At 44.6% G+C, this 13,617-nt stretch overlaps 1 protein-coding gene across 5 annotated transcripts in view; it reads left to right on the plus strand.

Moving 5' to 3' along the window:
• WARS2 (tryptophanyl tRNA synthetase 2, mitochondrial) overlaps positions 1–13,617 on the plus strand; it is a 61,946-nt gene that overhangs the window by 7,943 nt on the left and 40,386 nt on the right. For all 5 annotated transcript variants that reach the window (XM_078779390.1, XM_068115050.2, XM_068115052.2 and 2 more), the window contains 3 exons: positions 99–217; positions 453–577; positions 3,424–3,573. In XM_078779390.1, coding sequence (XP_078635516.1) covers positions 99–217; positions 453–577; positions 3,424–3,573 — 394 coding nt within the window. The remainder of the gene's footprint in view (positions 1–98; positions 218–452; positions 578–3,423; positions 3,574–13,617) is intronic.

Genomic DNA, 13,617 nt, shown 5'->3' on the forward strand with positions numbered 1-13,617 from the left:
ATATGCTGACATTTCCACCTGTAAAGCAAGCAATCCGCAATAAATACGGCAGTGATAACGAGTTTTTCAATTCCATGGTAGTTTTTCAATTTCGACAGGGCAACCAAGGTTCCAGTTGGAGAAGACCAGGCTCCTCATCTGGAGCTGGCACAGGATTTGGCAGAGTCTTTCAACCATCGCTATGGCCCCACATTCCCTATTCCGCAGCCTCTCATGGGTACTTGTACCGAGTTGGGATTGGTTATTGTTGCTAATTGGCTTTGACATAAAGAGTTATGGAATGGGATGAATATTTATAAAGGAGATTGATGCTAAACAACTTTGGCTTTTCAGTGTGGAGATTAGTTATGGATCTAGGTTTAAACTATGAGGCAGTAGGGATGAAAGAAAGCAGGTGTGTATTGTGCTGAATTGGCAATGGCTCTCTCGACCACTGTCTTTTTTGCCCTCAGAATCTTTCCCTCGGATCCGCTCGCTCAGTGATCCCGGAGTGAAGATGAGCAAATCGGACCCCTCCATGAAAGGCACGATCTTCCTTACTGACGATGACGACACTATTGCCAGAAAAATTCGCAAGGCATGGATCTATACTTTCCATCAACTTCCTCAAGACAAAAGCTTTAATTTCACAAATATCTTTGGCATTAAACGAGCATAAAGTATCATATTATATATTGTTACAGCTCAGCTTACTCCTTATAGACAGCATTTCATGTCCATCCCAAGTTTCTCTGAGAATGTGGTGGTGGACCTTCTTTATAAACCACTGAAGTCCCAGTGGGGTACTTTTCTTTTTGAAATCAACACCACATGAGAAAGGTCAAGGCCAGAAACCAAGAGGGACCCTCTGGATGAAAAAGCAAAGAAAGGAGATGGCGAAAATGTAATAATTAAATGAGATTGACGATTGATTCGGGATTTGAATTGTTGAAAGTTGATACAAGTCAGGAACAAACTTCTGAGGACGCTGTTCCAAAGAGAGGGCAATGTCGGGGAAAGATGCATGGTAGTTGGTGCAGATGGAAAAGAGGGCAACACCGAAAGAAAGGTGAAGAGGAGAAGCTAGATGGCTTTTGCAGATAGCAAGAAGAGGAGGGACAGAAACAAGAGTTTGACAGATCAATGACTGGTAGAAGAGGCACAGGGAAGAGACTGCTTGATGGTGGGCCAAAGGTTGGAGATTGCTAGACAAAGTAGGATCGTTTATCAGTCGGACAGCCATGGTTTGAACGTGATCCAGAATACCGAAGACTGGGGGAGGACTGCTACCCCAGGCATGGAAGCAGTATTCCATTGCTAGATATAAATTGAAGAATTGCAAAACCAATTTTATTGGGGTTGATTTGAGGATAATAATGATGTGAGGCTGCCAAGAGAGATTGCTGGAGATGGTGACACCTAGCATATTGATATATGAGGACTGCTGCAGTTGGGAGCTGGGCATGAGTATAGGAGGGGTGACTGTGTTGATCTTGCTCAATTATAAGAAGGGTTTGAGTCTTGGACTGATTGTAGGAGACGAATTTGTCGGAGCCTCATTGGAGGATGAGATTGAGATAACGATTGATGGAAGCAACAGTTGAGAGGTGATCGGCAACAAGGGACTGGAAAGAGGTACACTGAAAATCTCAGATTTATTACTGGTGGAGGACGGAGTCATCATCAAAGGAATGGACAGAGTCGTTGGTCGCTGTGAGGTCATTGATGAAAAGGAGCACGAGATGATGGAACATTGAGGCACACCAGAATCGATGTGGTTTGGGTCAGAGAGGACACCATCAACACAGGTAGAGATCACCCTAGCAAGGAAGCTGTAAAACCAGGAGAAGAGCTGAGGTTGACTGCGATACATTGGGAAATTCACCAGGAGCCTTTGTGCCAGAACCTTTCTAAGGCTTTGATGATGTCCCATCACAACAACTCTACATTCTCCAAAGTGCTCTAGGGTCGAAGATCATTCGTTGGCAACATAGGCCAGGAGGTCACCAGTAGGTTTGCAGAAGCCATATTAGTGATCAATGTGGAGAGAGCAGGATTTGAGTTCATTGGAGGTCAAGGTGATTTGATTCTAATTGGAAGAATCAGACATGTCACCCTTCTTTGGGGCAGGGCAGACTTGGTCATGCTTCCAGGATGTTGGATAAATTCTAGTACACTAGGAGAGGGTGAAAAACTTGGATAAATTGGGAATGTACCGTTTGATGACAACAGCAGGAATGCCATCTGGACCATTGGCTTTGTTGGTAACGCAGAAGAGCAGGGTCTGGCAAACTTTGTGAGTGTAAAATTTGATGACAGGCATGAGGGAGTTGAATGTAGGAAAAACACCAGTTCCGTTGGAGTATCCATAGTACCTAAAACATGTACCATACTCGAGTGACAGTGTGTCGGTTCTGCCGAAGCAGTTTCTTGGCAAAGTTTATACTGGGTGGATTGCCATTGCATTCCCAGCATTGTTTGTCCATGCTATATCCTTATAAAATGCTGAGCATCAAGTAAGGAAGCAGAATGTACCATTTAAAAAAGTCTTTGGTATGACTGCTGAGGTTTGAACCACCGACCTCCCAGGCTCAGCATGGACACTCCAGCCATTATGCCACTGAGTCAGTTGGCTGCAATTTGAGAGGCAAAGGTGTTGACTTTGGATTTAGGATCATGGGAGACAGAGCAATTGGGGTTGATAGGAGGAAAAGATGACTCTCAGAGTTTGATGGAGACACACTTTGCCAAGGACCACAATGCACGACTGCTACTGGAGAGAGAGGTGAGCTTGTCAGAAGTCTGCTGGATAAAAGTGGCTTTGGCTGCAGAGATGATGCTCTTGCAGTGGCGGGCAGCCACATGAGCACTCTGATTATGATATGAAGGTGAAGCTTTCCAGACTTTGAAGAGGTGGTTTTTCCAAGGAGACAGAGGAAGCGCAGAGATGGATGTTGCCTCTCTCCTATTTGCCACTCTTCTCATTCGTGACGTTTAATTTTTCACGTAAATCTTTAAATGAGATCAAATGCAACAGGGAGTTGACTGACGTCACGTTAGTTGGGGGTTGACATCGTGTTGAATTATTTTTCCTCATTTAATTGTAGTCAATACAAATGGTTCACCTTCCAAGGATTAGCTATCATTGACCTGTGAAGCTGTGAAAAGTGTGGTTGGCTCGTTTTACTTTTCTTTTGTTCAAGTTAGAAAAGCTAAACTAAACTCTTGCAATGAAGACTGATGAACATACCGTGAGATTGACAGGATGAATAAATGACTGTCCTGTAATTATTGTCTCTGATCTGCAATGCCTCTCCAATGCTCTCCATGTACCCACATGTTTTGGCATTTTTGTGCCCCCATTAGTCCTCAAAAGACGAACTTTGTTGATGAAAAAAATTCTCCCAAACTGAGCATGATTGATCTGTTGTGTTACTCCTGTAGGCTGTTACAGACTCTATACCAGAGATGTGGTATGACTCCAAGAAGCGGCCTGGCATTTCCAACCTAATGTCTTTGCATGCAGCCTGCCGAGGCTTCACTCTTGAGCAGGCCCAGAAGGAAGCTGTGGGCTTGAGCACAGTACAGTACAAGGTAAATTATTGTTCTATGGTGCGATTGTCATCACAGCAATGTCAAAACATAATGAACTAGAAAGAGCAATCGGAGATTGCAGACCCTCGCCAGGACATGTTTTCAGTGGTTTTTAAGGCGTTTATATTAAAACAAAAACAAATTTGGCGGCCGAACCACGTGACCGATGACGTCATCATTTTTTTTCCTCCACCAATTTATCCCGAGATGACGCTCTAAATTTCATCTTGATCGGATGAAGTTATGTACTTGTCGAATTATGACGTCATAATGGAGGCACCTATGACATCATCATTAATGTATTTTATTCCCCATGGAGAGTTCTTTACAATGAGCCATGTCTCAATTTTTTCTATTCAGCACTTTTGGAGATATAGAGGTGCAAATTTTTTCGGTTTTTCCAAGATGACGCCCGTACCACGTGACCTATGACGTCATAATTATCACTAAAAAATTCTACAGGTGGAGTTGTATCGATGGTGAAAATTTCCTGTCAATCGGACCAATGGTTGCAGAGAAAATCATATTTATTCTGTGGGGACAGACAGACGGACAAACAGACAGACAGACTCAAATGCAATACCCTCTCCTCTGGCGAGGGTAACTAGAACGGCGCTCAGTAAAGAGCATACTTCCACCTGTTTGGCCATATCACTCAATGGTGAAGAATCACTTTAAAAATTCTACTAGCTGGACCCGGATCCGGCTTTTCACCAAAATTGAATCGATTCTTCCTTGTCACACACAAAACCTGTCCAACAAGGTTCGTCTAAATCCATCCATAACTTTTTGAGATATCTTGCTATGTATCGTTGTTGACCCGGAGTTCCGCTTCCGGTCCCTCGAGTGACGGGGCTTGCTTTGATCTCTCCACGGCATCAAAGTTTGAGTGTTTTCCCGTTCGTTTCTTTGTCAAATTTCCGCTGCGTATTTTGTTGTGTATGTGTTATTGTGTGTTTCTATTTGGTTTTGGTTTTGTAGTTGTTGCAAATTTGTGTGTAATTAGTCGTTTCTTTGTCCGCGCCTCGTGCGGCCTGGTGTCTCGTGCGGCCTCCTCGTCTCGACTTGTGCCCCACCCCCTATATTCTCGTTTGTTCTTTCACCTCTGCTCCTGCTTTCTCAAATCCACGTTCTCACTTAGAGACTTTTCCCAGATTGTTTTCATGGTTTTGTTTAAATATTTATTTAAATATGTTTAAACCGCAGCGGTGTTCCCCCCCCCCCCCCCCCCCCCCCAGGATTTCCATGTTTTAAACGTTTCCCAGTGTGTACCCTGGATAAGAATAGGTACGCCGTATCCCTGCGTGTCGTAAGAGGCGACTAAGAGGGTTGGCGTCAGGAAGGGCATCCAGCCATAAAAAACATTGCCTCAAAAAGAGAACCATAACAATTACAACTACATGTGGGCATGGTACAGCCCGAAGTGGAGATATGTTTCTGAGGTTTGGGACATGGAATGTAGGGACAATGACAGGGAAATCAGGAGAAGTGGTGGAAGTATTGGTCAGAAGAAGAGTGGACATATGTTGTGTGCAAGAGACGAGATGGAAGGGAAGTGGTGTGAGAATGGTGAAGGGTAGGCAGGGACAGAAATACAAGTTTGTGTGGCAAGGGTGCCTGGAGGGTGTGAATGGTGTTGGTGTCCTGTTTTCTGAGGAGTTTGTAGACAGTGTGGTGAGTGTGACTAGACTGAGTGATAGGTTGATGATGGTGAAAATGATGATTGGAAAGCTCTTGGTGAATGTCATCTCGGGATATGCTCCGCAGGTTGGTCGGAGCGATGAAGAGAAGGACAAGTTCTGGTGTACGATAGAGAAGCTGATGGAAAACGTGAAAGATGAGGAAGTTGTTGTGGTAGGAGGAGACCTAAATGGACATGTGGGAAGGAGTATGGATGGTTTTGACGGAGTTCATGGGGGTTACGGATATGGTGTGAGAAATGGAGAAGGTGAAAGGATTTTGGAGTTTGCTGATGGAGCTGATTTGTTGATTTGTAATACTCAGTTCCAGAAAGAGGATAATAAGCTTGTTACATACACGTCAGGTGGGTCGACGACAACCGTTGACTACCTGATGGTGCGTAGGCGAGATAGGGGGCACCTCCGAGACACAAAGGTGATCCCGGGGGAGGAGGCTGTTTCACAGCACCACTTGGTTGTCTGCGACGTAAGGGTGAAAGGTGCGAGGAGAGCTCGGCGGGTGAAGTACCAACCGAGAATGAAGGTGTGGAGGTTGAAAGAGGTGACAGTAAGGGAGGCATTAAAAGAGAGGCTGAGTAGGGTCGAGGATGATGTGGTTGAGCTTGAAAGTGGTTGGATGTCAATGAAAGCTAGTCTGTTGGGAGCCGTTGGTGAGGTATGTGGATGGACAAAAGGACCACCGAGGCACTCGGAAACATGGTGGCGGGATGCTGAAGTTGGAAAGAGGATTGACGAGAAGAGGAAGAAGTTCAAGGAGTGGCAGAAGGCGAAGGGTACAGGAGCAGAAACAGCAGAGCATGAAAGTTATAAGGCAGCCAGGAAGGCTGCAAAGAAAGAGGTAGCAAAGGCACAGGAGGCATGTAGGAAAATGTTCGGAGAACGCTTGGATTCGGAAGAGGGTCAGAGAGCGGTATTCAGGATTGCAAAGCAGATAGCGAAAGAGAGGTGTGATGTGATGGGGGTGAGCTGCTTGAAGGATGAAGTGGGACAAATCGTTGTCGACCCAGATGGAATTAAAGGAAGATGGAAAAGATATATGGAAATGCTGTTGAATACAGATAATGAATGGGATGGCAACATAGAGATTAACCCAGTTTTAGGACCGGCAGAGAAGATAACTGAGAAGGAAGTTGAGGAAGCGATAAAAGCAATGAAGGGTAGAAAAGTGGGAGGGCCGACGGGAGTTGTGGGAGATATGTTGAAGGCAGCAGGAAGTTGGGGTGTGAAGAGAATGACAGAGATCTGTAATCTGGTGGTGAAAGAAGGCCGCATTCCAGTGGATTGGGAACTGAGTACCCTCGTCCCTCTATACAAGGGGAAAGGTGACCCTCTGGAGTGTGGCTCGTACCGAGCGATAAAGTTATTGGAGCATGGAATGAAGGTATTGGAAAGGGTGTTGGAGAGGAGGATAAGGAAGAAAGTGAAGATCGACGAAATGCAGTTTGGATTTATGCCAGGACGAGGAACGACAGACGCGCTTTTCATTGTGAGGCAGTTGCAGGAGAAGTACATGGAGAAGAGGAAGAAGTTGTTTCTTGGGTTTGTTGATCTGGAGAAAGCATTCGATCGGGTTCCACGCAAAGTATTGACATGGGCATTGAGGAAGTTAGGAGTGGAGGAATGGTTGATCAGAGTAGTGATGGCAATGTACAAAAGAGCGCGCACAGCTGTAAGGACGAAACACGGGAACAGTGGTGAGTTTGAGGTGAAGGTGGGAGTGCATCAGGGGTCGGTACTAAGTCCACTACTATTTGTAGCTGTGATGGAGGTGCTGGCTCAGAACGTAAAGGAGGGTTTACCATGGGAGTTGTTGTATGCAGATGATCTGGTGTTGATTGCGGAAAGTATGGATGGACTGAAGGAAAAGATGAACACGTGGAAGGAATGTATGGAGACAAAAGGTCTGAAGGTGAATATCGGAAAGACGAAGGTGATGGCAAGTGGTAAAGCATGTGGTGAGGTGGAAAGAACTGGGAAGTGGCCCTGTGCTGTGTGTAGGAAGGGTATCGGAGTGAACTCCATTCAGTGTACAATGTGTGCTGAGTGGGTTCATCAAAAATGTAGTGGTCTGAGAGGGTCATTAACCAGTGTGGCAGCTACATTCAAATGTAAGGTGTGCACAGAGGGAGCTGCAGATGGAGGAAATGTTGAGTTGGATCTTGGAGACGGCGTGAAGCTGGAAGGTGTGAAAACATTTTGTTACCTAGGAGACATGCTGAATGGAGAAGGTGGATCAGACTCGGCAACGGTTGCTCGAGTGAGATGTGCATGGAAGAAGTTTCGGGAATTGAGTGGCGTGCTGATGATGAGGGGAGTGTCGTTGAAGCTGAAGGGAAAGGTGTATGCTGCATGTGTGAGAAGTGTTATGATTTATGGGAGCGAGACATGGGTAATGAACGTAGAGCAGCAACGAAGGTTGGAAAGGGTGGAAATGCGAATGGTTCGACGGATGTGCGGAGTATTGTTGAGAGAGAGGAAGACAAATGATGAATTGCGAAAGATGATGGGAATAGAGCCTGTGATTGATGCTGTGAAGAGGAACAGGTTGAGATGGTTTGGTCATGTGTTGAGGAAGGATGAAAGTGACTGGTTGAGAAGAGTGATGGAAATGAATGTAGAAGGAAGTAGAAGACGGGGAAGACCGAGAAAGACTTGGCTAAAGATGGTGGAAGAAGAAATGCGGGCAAGGGGGTTAACAAGGAGAGATGCAGAAAATAGGGCAAAATGGAGAAGATTGTCATGGGGACCGCAAGGCTAACCCCCGCTCTAGCAGGGAAAATGGCCTTTAAAATGCATGTTGTTGTTGTTGTTGTATCGTTGTTGACCCTATCTCCCAATGGTGAGGAATCACTTAAAAAATTAAATTATTCTCATATCCGAATCCATATTCGGATCTTCACCAAAACGGAATCGAGTCTTCCTTGTCACACACCCAACCTGTCCAACAAGTTTCGTCCAAATCTGTCCACAACTTTTTGAGATATCCGATGTATCGTTTTTGGCCTTATCTCCCAATGGTGAAGAATAACTAAAAAAAATTATAGGAGCCGGATCCGAATCCGGATCTTCTCCAAAATATATTCATTTCATCCTTGTATTGTCACATACACTACATCTCTGTCAAATTTCGTCCAAATCTGTCCTCAACTTTTTGAGATATTTTGTTCACAAACGGACAGTCAGACAGATGAAAAAATCAGTCAGAGACCGAGGACTTGCCGGAATGCACTTTTTATCGGCCATTTTGGACAAATATGGCGGCCGAACCACGTGAAATGATGACGTCATAATTATTTGCTTTATAAACTAATTTATTCCTTGATGATGCTCAAGAAATTTCATCTTCATCAGATGAAGTTTTGTACTTGTCGAATTATGACGTCATAATGGAGGCAGCTATGACATCATCATTAACATATTTTATTCCCCATGGAGAGTTCTTTACAATGAGCCATGTCTCAATTTTTTCTGGTCAGCACTTTTGGTGATATAGAGGTGCAAAGTTTTTCGGTTTTTCCAAGATGGCGGCCGAACCACGTGACCGATGACGTCATCATAATTTTTTTCTCCACCAGTTTATGCCGACATGGCGCTTAAGAAATTGCATCTTGATCGGATGAAGTTTTGTACTTGTGGAATTATGACGTCATAAAGGAGGCACCAATGATATCATCATTAACATATTTTATTCCCCATGGAGAGTTCTTTACAATGAGCCATGTCTCAATTTTTTCTGGTCAGCACTTTTGGTGATATAGAGGTGCAAAGTTTTTCGGTTTTTCCAAGATGGCGGCCGAACCACGTGACCGGTGACGTCATCATTAAAAAAAAAATCTCCACCAGTTTATGCCGACATGTCGCTCAAGAAATTGAATCTTGATTGGATGAAGTTTTGTACTTGTGGAATTATCAAATTATGACCATAATGGAAGCCTTGGGCCGAGAGAGTTAAAAATTGCGCACAGTCTATTCCAGGGCAAGACAAATATGTGTGTAAAGTTGGGCGATTCTACGTGCAACGATGTAGACGTAGTGCTGCGCACAGACAAACAGACAGACAGACAGATGAAAAATCGGTCAGAGACCGAGGACTTGTCGGAATGTACTTTTTTATCGGCCATTTAGGACAAATATGGCGGCCGAACCACGTGATAGATGACGTCATCATTAACATATATTATTCCCCATGGAGAGTTCTTTACAAAGAGCCATGTCTCAACTTTTTCTATTCAGCACTTTTGGAGATATGGAGGTGCTACGTTTTTCGGTTTTTCCAAGATGGCGGCCGAACCACGTGACCTATGATGTCATCATTAACATATTTTATTCCCCATGGAGAGTTCTTTACAATGAGCCATTTCTCAATTTTTTCTATTCAGCACTTTCAGAGAAATGGAGGTGCCAAATTTTTCGGTTTTTCCAAGATGGCGGCCGAACCACGTGACATATGACGTCATCATTAACATATTTTATTCCCCATTGAGAGTTCTTTACAATGAGCCATGTCTCAATTCTTTCTGTTCAGCACATTTGGAGATATAGTGGTGCACAGTTTTGCCGTTTTTCCAAGATGGCGGCCGAACCACGTGACCGATGACGTCATCATTAACATATTTTATTCCCCATGGAGATTTCTTTACAATGAGCCATGTCTCAATTTTTTCTATTCAGCACTTTTGGAGATATGGAGGTGCTAAGTTTTTCGGTTTTTCCAAGATGGCGGCCGAACCACGTGACCTATGACGTCATCATTAATATATTTTATTCCACATGGAGAGTTCTTTACAATGAGCCATGTCTCAATTTTTTCTGTTCAGCACTTTCAGAGATATGGTTCAGTTCAGCACCCGCAACAATATATATATATATATATATATATATACATATACAATATAAATATATATACAAATACATATATATATATATATATATATATATATATATATATATATATATATATATATATATATATATATATATATATGTATATGTATATATGTATATGTATATATATGTATATATGTATATGTATATATATGTATATATGTATATGTATATATATATGTATATATGTATATGTATATATATATGTATATGTATATATATATATATGTATTTGTATATATATTTATATTGTATATGTATATATATATATATATATATATATATTGTTGCGGATTTGGGGGTCGGCGCTCCCCTTATCAAGGGGGGGGGGGGGTTAATCCCCTTGTCCTTTAAGCTGGCCGTCCAGAGTCCTGGGAAGCTATAACGTCCTTCCCGGTGCGGCGTTAGGTAGGGTTTGCTCGGCCTATGGGTTCGCTGCTACCTAAGTACTAACGCCCGCCGGAAAGGAGGGAATAACTCCCGCTCGAACCACGGATATAATGGATAATGCCGAGCGGTTAGCAATCCGCGGCCCGAGTCATTAACCAAGAGACTAAACCCGATTCTAGCGGTTCAGAAATTGTGCCACAGGTACTCAATTGAAAGAAAAGATGGATGCGATCGGATTAGGGAAAAACCAAGAAAGAACAAGGTGAATTTATTTACAACCAAAAAGAAGAGGAAAGGAAAGGATGTACAGGAAGGAGAAGAAGGAGCAGGACACAGGGCAGGCTTAACTATACAGTCTTAACTTAACACGCCAGGACAAACATACACACTCACACGGGATTGTAGTGGGTAGGGTGGAAGGTCCAGGTAGATGATCCAGGCTCCAATCGACCCCCGTCCAAGCTCCGGTTCCGCAGGCGAAACCCGGCAGGCAGCTCTGCGTATCGTTGGCGCGCGACCGGACCTTACATATGGCGGGGGGGGAGTCCTTCGCAAATGTGCGCTCCTGGATCAGTCCTTTCAATAAGCGCCTATACCCACAAGTCTGTTATCAGCCTTCTCTCCCAACCAGTCCGTTGTGCGCAGTTCTTTCGAAAGGAGTCCGTTTGCAAAGCGCGTATATCCTCCATTCCTTCGATAATGACGGTCCCCTGCGCAGTGCGCAGTCCCCAAGACCGTTACAATCAGCCGCCTCCGCGCAGTCCGTAAAAGGGATTGGCGCTCGTGCTTATATAACGCGCTTTCAGATCACTCCGCGCGCTTCGAAACCACGCCCGCCAGCGAGCTCACCTCAGCCCTGGTTGGCTGGTAGGGGCTTACCGGCTCCGCCTTTGATGGCTGGTTGACAGGGCCACACCTTGTCCTTGGCGCTCCACCCCCTTCTTCCTCGAGCCGACCGCATGGTCAATGGCGGCGCCTGAGCGAGCGCTAACCAAGGCGCGTAACAGAATTTGGAGAGAGGTCGCAAAATGAACGGAATGAATTGGGGAGCTACACTTATTTAATTGATGCAATGCAGATTCAACTATTGGAAACACGGCCTTATCTAAAACACATAATAAGGAAATAACTAAAGTTCCTATGGTGGCCTACGTGTTGCATATGGACTAACTAAGGGTGCAACCTTTAACTTTATTAAATGATGGGATATTTACAAGAGTTATTTATTTACAAGAGTGTGGGTTCTAAAACCGCAACACTGCACCCTCCCTTTTTCCAGGCTCGTGCCAAGCTGAAACACAAGGGCTATCTTTTAACTTCGTGTGACACTTAGGTGTGGTTACCCTCTACTTTTAACCTCACCCTGAGTGCGACAGTTTTAACACTAAATTTGTCCCGCCTGCTGCGTTGCATCCTATCTAACTGACTCACGCCCACAATTAACCGAATTGCGGAATGGTCTTCAAACTAAACATTTAAGCCGGTGGGGAGCAATATTTACAAACACTAATTATTTACAAACTGTCACCCAGTACCTGTCTTTTGTGGGTAGAGAAAGATCTTTTTGAAAAGAGGAAATACACCACTGCCGTGCACTGCACCGATACACCATACCATATGTACCAATATGCACCAATAAAGAAAAATGCACCAAAAGCACTAAAAAAAAGCACCATCACCAAAATGCACAAAACAACCGTTTTAAAAATAAGCAATGACGTCTTCTGCTTCTCTGCTCTGCTGAGCCGCTGTTTCTGGTTGTCTTGATCTTCTTACTTGATGTTATTTTATTCATGAAAAAGGGCACACACCGCGTCGGCTTTTTATTATTGATTTGGCCAGCAGGGCCAACTCCGGTGGTCCACTGCTGGGCATGGGTGCCACTGAAAAACACAGTGGTCCGCAAGGCAGACACCGCTGACAACAATGGTCGGTCCCAGCAGAGACGCCAGGCCACAGAACATGTGGTCCACAAGTGGTGCTAGGCCACAGAACGTGTGGTCCATATGGTGTATCAGTGCAGGCAGGAAGCAGCGAAGGTGCGGGCGCACAACTGTGGTCACCTGCACACTTCCCTCGGGCACAAAAGAACAAGGGTCCGTGAGTGGGGAAGGAAGGACGAGCAGATCAGCGGGCAGGGGCGCAAGGGTACACATCAAAACAAAGTAATGCAACATGAAGGGCGCGGGAGAGCGAGCCGAGAAAGCTCGTTCCTAACCGTTCGTCACCCCTGTTGTAAAATCAAGATACAACATCGACCCAAAAGGTAGGTTTAATCGAAATTCGTTCTCAACAGCATCTAGAGAGAAACCAATAAACATTGTGTTAATATTACAGGTGAATACAGGTGCGTACAGGTGGTATAATCATAAATGAGCTTATGATATATATAGCAGAATCGTTACCTTTCTATGGAAGCCCAGAGGAGCTATAGAGTTACATGGTATTAATGGATGTACATCTCCTGTCTGCGCTGAAAGGCAGTCTCTTATATATAAGAGCCGCGAAGGTGTCGCGTAGCGGCCATGAGGAGAATAACATCAGTGTCGTAACTTGGATGACGATTTCATCACATTCTCCCCGCGCTTAGAACTTAACTAGGCGGTAATGAACAGCAGACACATACTGATAATTCAGCAGAGGGATACATAGGAATGCAAAGAACGAAATACATCGGAAGGATGTTACTGCCAGTCGAACGTCCAGGGGCCATCAATCCCGATGGCAGGGTTACTGCATTTCAACCTGTTAGCCTGGTTAGCAATCAATCCCCAGATATAGATGTATCGAGGAGGAAATCCCAATCAAGAAGATATCGGGCCGAGCAAGCAGTGTTCATCCCAGGGAGAAGACGATGAGCCCGTGGGTAGCAGTAGTCTTACAGTGGGGTAGTCGGCACAGTAGCTAGATTAGATAATTTGTACCCCGTTGAACAGTGGGGTAGTCGGCACAGTAGCTAGATGGATAAGGTGTACCTTTGCGATATGCAACTCATTACATAAGGTGTGCCTTGTCGAAGAGCGAATGTCCATTCGTCGCAAGGCAACACATTACAGGAAGATGTGTCGAT

This window comes from Myxine glutinosa, chromosome 5 (assembly GCF_964187855.1).
Source record: "Myxine glutinosa chromosome 5, kmMyxGlut1.1, whole genome shotgun sequence".
Lineage (NCBI taxonomy): Eukaryota > Metazoa > Chordata > Myxini > Myxiniformes > Myxinidae > Myxine > Myxine glutinosa.